A 9,472-nucleotide genomic window follows, 5' to 3' on the forward strand; every position below is an offset into this window, starting at 1 on the left:
CGCGCCCTCCCCCTCTCTCTCCTCCTCCTCCTCCTCTCCTGGCAGTAAAAGTACCAGCGGCAAGTCCAAGGCGAAAAGAGACAGTGGTTTTCAAGACCAAGGCAGTGGGGCTGTCAACACTGCCACGTACTCCGCCAAGAGGAGGGGGGCAAGGAACGAAGGGGACATCATCCTGGGCGCGCTGTTCCCTGTGCACCACCACCCGCCCATCCAGACGGCCTACTCCCGGGTGTGCGGTAAAATCCGCGAGTACTACGGCATCCAGCGCATCCAGGCCTTCATCCGCACCGTGGATCAGATCAACCGCAACAACAGCATCCTGCCTGGGATCGACCTGGGCTGGGACATCAGGGACTCCTGCTGGTACTCCGCCATCGCCCTGGAGCAGAGCATCGACTTCATCCAGGACGCCATCGCCAGCAAGACCATGACTCGCGACGGCAAGCTCGTCAGCGCTTTCTCCGAGTCCAGTAAAGGCGGTGATGGTGATGGCGATGGTGGAGCGAAAGGTGAGTGTGACCTTGGCACTGGACGCTACGTAATTGCAAAGTTGTTTTGCGGGGTTGTAGTGTGAGTTTGTGTGTGTGTGTGTGTGTGTGTGTGTGTGTGTGTGTGTGTGTGTGTGCGGGTGGGGGGTGGGGATGGGTTGATGAGGTGGGTGGGTGGGAGGGGGTTGGGGGTGAAGGGGTGGTGGAGTGTGTGTGTGTGTGCGGGGGGTGGGGGGTGGGGAGGGGGGTTGAGGATGGGTCGATGTGGTGGGTGGGGGAGGGGGTTGTGGGTGAAGGGGTGGTGGAGTGTGTGTGTGTGTGTGTGTATGTGTTTATGGTGGGATACCTCGACTCCCGCGTGAAATTTTGAGCTTTACTCCGACATGAAATTTTACCTCGACGTCGAAATAAAACAAGTCTTCAAAATCACTCAAAAATAACTATGGAGGCTTGAAATAAGGTTAAATACATATAAATAATTTAATTTGACTTTATTTTTACAATTTAGCAAAATGTCGAGAAAAAACACACTTTTAGTTACTTTTTGTGTTTTGTGTATGTCCGGATATAACACCAGTAACAATCCCTGTTCACACACACTTTTTTTTTTCGCAGTTTAAAACAAATTTTTTTTTTAAATCATTGTCACACTGGAAAAAAAAAAAAAAAAAAAAAAAAAAAATTAAAATTTAAAAAAAAAAAAAAATCATTGTAATTGTACACACTGCAAAAAAAAAAAAAAAAAAAAAAAAAAAAAATTGTAGAAAAAAAATATATATAAAAAAATAAAGGATATCAAAAAAGAATTTAAAAAAAATAAAAATAAAAAAAAAATAAAAAAAAATAAAGAATATAAAAAAAATTCAAAATCGATCGTTAAATTTGTGCACAAGTTTACAAAACGTAACCCTAGCCCCATTTTGAATTATGGTACGAAGAAAGGTAAACATTATGACACTCGTTGCAAATGAAAAATATGGTTAAATCTAATGATTTTGTTCCTGTTATAATTATGTTCAGTGCGTGTTACATCAAATAAATATTGTAAGGCCTCCAAAAAAATATATAAATAAAAATTTTAAAAAAGCTAGACTTTTGAATTCCAACTAATTTTTTTGTCATTTTTTTGTTTCCTGACACATAATTATAGGCCAACCTGAGGTTCTGCATTTATGTGCTTGGGACCTTAATTCACAAAAATACTTTCTTAGAACTGCGAAAGAAAATAAATTTGATGTTGTGGTGAGAGAGGTTGTTTATTTTGTCATCCATTTTTCTTCAAATATCAGACATATATATATACATGTAGATCACCACTCTGCCACTATGAGTATGATGTGATGGTTTTGTGTTTACCAGACACCAAAAATGTGAGTAACCTGTACTTTTGTTTTGAAAACAACAATTGCCTTTCATATGACAACACATTGCCTGTGTCTGCTACAGTGGAACACCCTCTTTAGACTTTATTTTGGAAAATAAGATCATAGAATTTATCAGGGCATATACATGTTCAGACATTGTCGACAAGGAAATCTGAACAAAGCAAGGGCTGAAATGGGATTAGGAAAGGGGGGAGGGGGGGGGGGTGTCTGTAATAGGAAGGGGGCTGGAGGGGGAGGGGGGTCTAAAAGGGGTTCCACTGTAAATAGACGTGATTTCATACACGAGACAATGATTACAAATGCCAACAACTATTCCAGAATGGGAAGTTGAAAATAGTATCTTGGTAAGCTTGAATCCACTTGCCACAAATTCCTCGACATTATTCATCGTATTGTAACCGAAGCAACCTTGTAGCAACCATATCGATACCCGGCGGACATATTGACTTATTGTCGGAATTTGGAGTGAGACTTTTGATTCAAAACGAACACAATGAGATTAGGTTTAAAAACATTCCTATAAAATAAACTCCATGGCAGTGTTTAATCCCAAAAATGTCCACCCCCCCCCCCCCCCCCCCCCACTCACTCTCTGTAGTCTGTCAGTGTCGTGCGTCATTATCAACATCCTCAAAGAGTCTAACTCTAAGTCAAACCACAGGCAGAAGGTATCGTTCACTGGACCACTACTTTCATAGAAAGACTACAAGGTATGTCACTCAGTTTCGAGTCGTCTGTGTTCTTGGAGTCGCTTCCTGCGGACAATTTTTTTGTTCAAGACGGTTCGCCTCTTCCTACAGTCTGTGTAAGGTCAAATAAATACAGTTGAATGATTGTTTGAACTATATGTACCTTTAATTTTCAGCTGCCGTACGCTGCAGGTTGTTTCTTTTGACGAAGCAAAGATATATCTGTAAGGACACACTAAAAACCTCTCTGAAAAACCTTGATATTCAGTTCCAATAATGGCGTAGCAGAATCGCATGCGGAACGGGAATCCTGGCCCGGACAAGCTTATCAGTTATTTATGGACAGACTAGACATCCAAGCATACCATGAGTCTGCGGTCATCTTCCAAAACAAAGGACGAACAACATTTACAATGAAGGTAAATCTTCTGGTTGTTTATGTTGGAGCTACACATAGCTCATTGATTAACAACAATATGTGGAGACAAGTCTCACTGTATAATCATTGAGTGGCAAACATATGCTTGTGTATTTTATGAGTAGCACAATCCTGGTCAAAATTCAGTATGCTTCAGACAATGATGCTTATCATATTGAACTAGGAAGATAGTGACTTTGCTGGTCATCATTGACATTGATCTAAATTAACCAATCAGTGCTTTATAACCAATTTTAAACTAGAACATTTGGAATTAATGGCGTTTGATTCAGAGGAATTTCTATCAATTTCTTCTCAACATCGTCAATTACTTAAGTTTGTGTGTAAGATAACCATAATTTTATTGTTTTGCGATACTAACTCTCAATCACTGTAGTTTTATTTACTACGTTGTGTTGTGGTTTTTTTCAGTTATTATGTTCTAAACTTTGTTGCTTATTATTGTACTATCGTTTTAGAGTCACAGTTATTTTACAAATATTATCTTCTAGTTTTGGTTTTGTGCTCAGCTGTTAGAGTGCCTCGCATTTCTCCCTTAGGTTGTCTCCCCCTTTTTGTAAACTCATATTTTTTAATTAGCATCTTTGGTTATTTGGTACGTCTGGTCATCTTATAACGAAAATGTCATTGAACTGAAAAAAGAAATAATAACTTAGTTTCATATTTGAACATTTGGCAGTATGTTTCTTGTGAGTCAGATTAAGATCTCACCAGGAACCCAACCTTTACCCAGTTAATTCTACACATTAAAATTTAAATGGAAAATTACGAAACACATAAAAACATGCAACTCAATACACACTGGCAGTACTTGTTATCTACAATCAATTCAGCCTCGTAGAATGATATACGGTATACGACACGTCCTTGAAACACATAGAACAGTTCTCAAGAAAAAACATTTGCAATTTCCAGTCTTTTTTGTGTTGCAGACATGCAGTGATCACCACCACATTGACCTCCGTCCTCGTCTTCATCTTCACTCTCCGACAAGTCAATGTCGTCCTCGTCCAAGCCATTTTCTATAATGATAAAGTTATGTAGGACACATGCTGAAAAAATTAACATTGGAACTTCACGGATGTTCGTCATCTCGAGATCCTTCAGTCTGCGGAATTTTCCTTTCAACAAACCAATAGCCCGCTCCACGTCAACTCTTGTCCTTGCCTGGGCTCTGTTGTAGGCAGTTTCCACAGGGGTCAGATGGCCGTTGTCGCGGAATGGAACCAGCAGGTACTTGCGGAGACTGAGGGTAGGCCGAGTCCCCGATCATATGGTACTCTGGAGGCAGCTTACTTGCGTCAGACTCCAACACTCCATGGAGATCTGAGTTGGGGAAAACTCGGCTGTCATGCACGGACCCAGTGTAACCCGTAAACACATCCAGAAAGAGGAGGTCTTTGTCGCATACAACCTGAAACAAGTCGCGTAAATCAATATAAAAATAATCTATCAGCCTGAAACTAAAAACCAACCACAACAGAGGCTACATGTATATATCCTAATGCTTCGCTAGCCTAAACCATAAGACTGAGCTGAGCACAGCTCCTCTGCAGAACATGTGAATGAGGTGCCTACTGTCCCATATAATTCATTTATCATTGAGTGCATTTTCAGCGTAACCATGACATGCATATATGAAATGATAAAGAACAATAAAAAAAATCATGTTTTTGAAGGGTAAACATCCCCATTATCACACCGAGGACTGTGTTCCGCCTTATTTCAGCCGGGCTCGTTGTTACTCCGTTTTCAGCCGGGCTCAGTGTCACGCAAACGAAAGTGTCTTCATAAAAACACAAACTATGACTTTCACACTGATTTAAGCTAAAATTGATGAATGTCAGTAGAAAGGGGAATAATTGTTTTCTTTGTAGACAGCTAAAAACGTCTTTTGCTTACCTGGTTAATTGACAATAGCCGAATGGAAGGCATACATGCAGGTTTTTTAGTGAAAAATGAAGGTTCAACATAAATTTCTCTCAAAGATGGATTTGAACAACAAATATTCCTGTATTTTTACTATTTTGGGTAAAGCTATAATCATCTGTATCAATTGCGTGCTTCAATGCGTCCTCACTATGTCATAAGAAGCAATCAAAACAAGCAAGTGGTGTACGTTTTGTTCCGCGCTGGGCCTCCTGCATTTTTGTCTGCGTTCCGCACTGCCACTGGGCTTGCTTTTGTTCTGGGTGTCCAGCGCGGAACAAAACTCGCCTGACATGGGTTTTGGTTTTACTTTTCGTGCCTCAACGCCTTAAAGCAGGTTCGGGAAAATGCATCAGCATAACAGCAAGAAACTATAGAACAAACTTATGATACAGAAAAACCATAACATGATACCGTTGCTTATCATTTCTTGAGTTTGATCAGCTTTTTTGCCCAAAAAGCGACAACCTGCACGTATTTCAAGCCGATGGGGGTCACATAATAAACCTTGTCAGATAAAAATAACACCAATAGAGAGACAAATTACTTAGGTTAGTGCTAAAAACATCCGTTCCTGGAAATGAGGTTTTTTTAGAAGACATAGTTTGTACTTTAGTGCAGACACTGACATTTGCGTGACACCAAGCCCAGCTCAAAACGGAGTAACAACAAGCCCGGCTGAAATAAGGCGGAACACAGTCCCCGGTGTGATTATCCATGCTTAGTCAAGAAATGCTTGAACAAATTTTTAATAAATTTGATCAGAAAGTGCTGCCTCAACTTTCACTAAAAGCGGTATATGTTCTTTTTTTCTTTCTTTATTTGGTGTTTAACGTCGTTTTCAACCATTCAAGGTTATATCGCGACGGGGAAAAGGGGGGGGGGGGGGGGAGGAAGATGGGATAGAGCCACCTGTCAATAGTTTCTTGTTCACAAAAGCACTAATCAAAAATTTGCTCCAGGGGCTTGCATAGTTGCAACGTAGTACAATATACCTTACTGGGAGAATGCAAGTTTCCAGTACAAAGGATTTAACATTTCTTACATACTGCTTGACTAAAATCTTTACAAAAATTGACTATATTCTATACAAGAAACACTTAACAAGGGTAAAAGGAGAAACAGAATCCGTTAGTCGCCTCTTACGACATGCTGGGGAGCATCGGGTAAATTCTTCCCCCTAACCCGCGGGGGGTAGCGGTATATGACATGTATAGATCTAACAACAGAAAAAGAAAAGTCAGAGAAACGAGGCGTAGGTACATTTTCATGATGGTTTTCTTGGAATTAATCCACACACCATCATAATTCAAACTTGTCTGAACTCCCAATATCGGTTTAAACATTTAATATTTCTCACGTAAACCATCACAGATACTGTCAGGCTTTTACACACAGTACAAACACCCTTTCATTGAAACACTCACCGCTTTAGAACATCCTAGGTGCTTACCGTAAAGAGCGAGCAATTTTCACACAAAAATTGTTTTGCATGGTTTATCTTACCCCGGAGCCATCGACATCGTGAACTCTGTTATTCCAGTTTCCCTTTTTGACAAAGCAGTCGTCAGGAATTTGAATGCGACTCGCTGTGAGCTTGTCTGCAATAGCACGTTATTATGTACCTCTGACTATGCACTAAACAAACGGCTGTGGTTCACAAGAACCCTCGCGATGACTTTTGACTATTCACAGGAACTGGCGAACCTTACGTGAACCTGCTTCTGGGCGTTCCTTATTTTAACTTCAAATACTTCGAGTTTTAATGATCTTGTCTTGATGAAAAAAATATTTATTTTATGATTTAAGAATGTTTGTGTAACACGCTGTCAATTTATTATTTTGATTTTAAAAGTTAGGTCTAGCGCCAAAACGCACCTCGGTCCGATTGTCTTGAAGACAATCCGCAACATTAAATCTTTGAAAATTACTCGTTCAGCCTCTTTACGTAAGGCACCTAGGATGTTCCCTTTGGTGAGCGTTCATAATGAAGGTTGTTTATACTGTGTGTAAAAGCCTGACAGTATCTGTGATGGTTTACGGGAGGCGCACTGTGCCGTTAAATACTTGTCTTTAAATTCAAAGATTCAAATAGTGACTTAAAATTACAGTAGATTCCAATTATGAAATGACACTGCCAGTGTTACTCCAGTATTTCAATAGGGAATAAATACACAGGCACCATAATGGTCAGGTCCTCCAACCTTTCAGTTCTGCCAACGTTAACAATCCACGTATCTGAAACAGAAAGTGATCAAATCTGTTACCTGGAGATGCATCGCTGGGAAACCTTTACGGCAGATGTACGCATCCCTGGTTCCTGGTATCTTTATGTAGGTCCCATCAATCGCTCCAACTACGCCCGGGAAACCAGCTCGGGCTGCCCATTTCCCAGCTAATCGAGCCAGGTCACATTTTGGTGGCCACTGGATGACATCTCCTGTAAAGAACAGAAAATTGCATTAAAATATGCTGATCACAGTGTTCATTTTATTCAAAATCATCTGACAGTTTACCCATGTCTGTACTATTTACAATTAAAGTTACAGGTCTCCCAGTCCCAGCCACACGCCGGGGAAAGTGTTACGACAGAAAAAATCGCCGTTTGTTACGATAGCATTCTGCAGTCCCATAGTCAGCAAGGTTTCGAGCCCGAAAGGTGTGTAACTTCCAAACTAATAATTATTGCGGCGTAATTATCGAAGCCAGCAAAAGATTAACATGTTATCGATTTAATTTTTGAGGCTTCTGTTTTAGATTTGTGACAGCGTCGTATTTGCTGAAATTGTTCGATTTGGGGATTTCTTTTTAAATGGTGGAGATTACAAGAGGCTTGAAGCAACAACGGTCATTCGATCAGGTAATGTGATGTATCATAACTGAAATGCATCAATAGCAGTGTCCCAATATGCAAGTGTGTTTGTGTCATCGGCTGAGGAAAAGAGCATGTGTATTTTTTTGGTACGCGTCGCCGTGCTAGCAGTTACGACTGCCAGCGATGCATTGATACGGCCGCCCCACTTTTCTGTTACGACCGCCGACTGTTTCGGCTACGGCAGCCGGCACTCATTTTATTCGTTTAATAATGTTATTGCCAAAGTTTCTGACAGTTTGCAAACAAATATGAACGGGTTTCACTGCACATCGGTTGTGCACCGTCGTGTTATCAGGAATTTTGATTCCCTGCCCTCTTTTATTTAATATCGCATTCGTCACAGTTTATATCTAGAGTTGTTCTACTTCCAGTTAAGCGTGCACATAGTTTCAACGGGCATGTACATGACAAGTTCAAATGTCAATTGTCAAAAGCAGTCGCTGAAAATCCAACTCGGTCTAAAAGACGGACACAAAGGAATCCCACTCACCAATTACTCGGGTGAGTCAGGGGGGAGATTGGGGTGGGGTGGGGGTTGGTTGATAACTAGGAGTCAAATTCAGATTAAAAAAAAAGATTTGAACTGGGTATGCATTACTGTTAATATTTTTGAAGAAAAAAAAATGCCTCTCTACAAAACTTTGATTGTAATTAGTTACCTTGATGCGTCTATGAGTATGAGACACTGAAACGCCTAAATATCTTTCTTACCTGCACAATCTGTATATCCAGGACTTTCCCCAGTCCCTGTTCGATGAGAGTGTATGTGCCATATTTGGCACAGTGTCCTGGGCTATCTGACCGCCCATCACCAATCAGCTCTAGACTTCCTCTCTCGTCCTGAAGCTGCGAGATGAGCTCTGACTGCTCCCGTTTCCATTTTCTTTCCACTATAGGAAAAATGAAGTGCCGCTGATGCCAGAAGAACGTGCTCTCCAAAATGTAACGCACATTGTGCAGGTAAAACAGCCGGAGAATTTTTGTCGGGCTGCAGCCAGAGAGCACAACAGCTGATGACAGGAGCAGGTTCCCGCAGGGCATCTGCTTTATGTACGGTTGGCTGGTCCACTCTCTGAAGAAACAGCACTTGGAGCAGTCTTGTCGGACGTGGATGCAAGATCCCACTGTCTTCGATATGAAGGCCTTCGCAGGGTGAGAGCATCGAGGACAACTCTCTAACAGCTGCATCAAGTTTGCCTGGAAGACAATGTACTTGTCTTCCAGGTCGGGGCTGGGTCTCGGCTCAGGAGCATTCCTAAAACACACAGGTTATACACTTTCTTAGCACATAAAGGGTTACTATGGAAACTACATGTGCCATACACAAGCACAAATTCACTGCTAGTGCTATGGATATAATTACTACATGTTATACATGTCGCAATGACAGTGAAATCCAGTATAAAAAAAAATTTTAAGATGAAATCAGCTTCTTACTTGTGATGAGAAATTAAGCTAAATAATGTCACAACAAAAATGTTTGACATGTTTATGGTGTTTTTCACCCATTTAATAGACAAAAAAGGGTTATGGCCAGTGAGATAGAGACCAGAGAGAGAAAGACAAAAACAAAGGACACAATGATAGCAGCTAAAAAATAGCTGACTGTCACCCAAAGTAACCCTTGACTTCTGTCTTACTTTTTAAAATGTAGAGAATCTATGTCT

General features: G+C 40.9%; 1 protein-coding gene and 1 long non-coding RNA gene across 2 annotated transcripts in view; one reads left to right on the forward strand and one right to left on the reverse strand.

Annotated features, from left to right (window-relative positions):
- LOC138960937 (uncharacterized) overlaps nucleotides 1-574 on the forward strand; it is a 15,815-nt gene extending 15,241 nt beyond the window's left edge. Inside the window, exon 2 of the mRNA XM_070332568.1 lies at nucleotides 1-574. This exon is cut by the window's left edge and continues 778 nt beyond it. Coding sequence (XP_070188669.1) covers nucleotides 1-574 — 574 coding nt within the window.
- A 370-nt stretch (nucleotides 575-944) lies between these two features.
- LOC138962572 (uncharacterized) lies at nucleotides 945-9,054 on the reverse strand. Its single transcript, XR_011454555.1, has 3 exons — nucleotides 8,517-9,054; nucleotides 7,198-7,370; nucleotides 945-4,415 (listed from the first exon to the last, which is right to left on the reverse strand). It is a non-coding gene; the product is annotated as an uncharacterized lncRNA (long non-coding RNA).
- Nucleotides 9,055-9,472: the final 418 nt, after the last annotated feature.

This window comes from Littorina saxatilis, linkage group LG3 (genome assembly GCF_037325665.1).
Source record: "Littorina saxatilis isolate snail1 linkage group LG3, US_GU_Lsax_2.0, whole genome shotgun sequence".
Classification (NCBI taxonomy): domain Eukaryota; kingdom Metazoa; phylum Mollusca; class Gastropoda; order Littorinimorpha; family Littorinidae; genus Littorina; species Littorina saxatilis.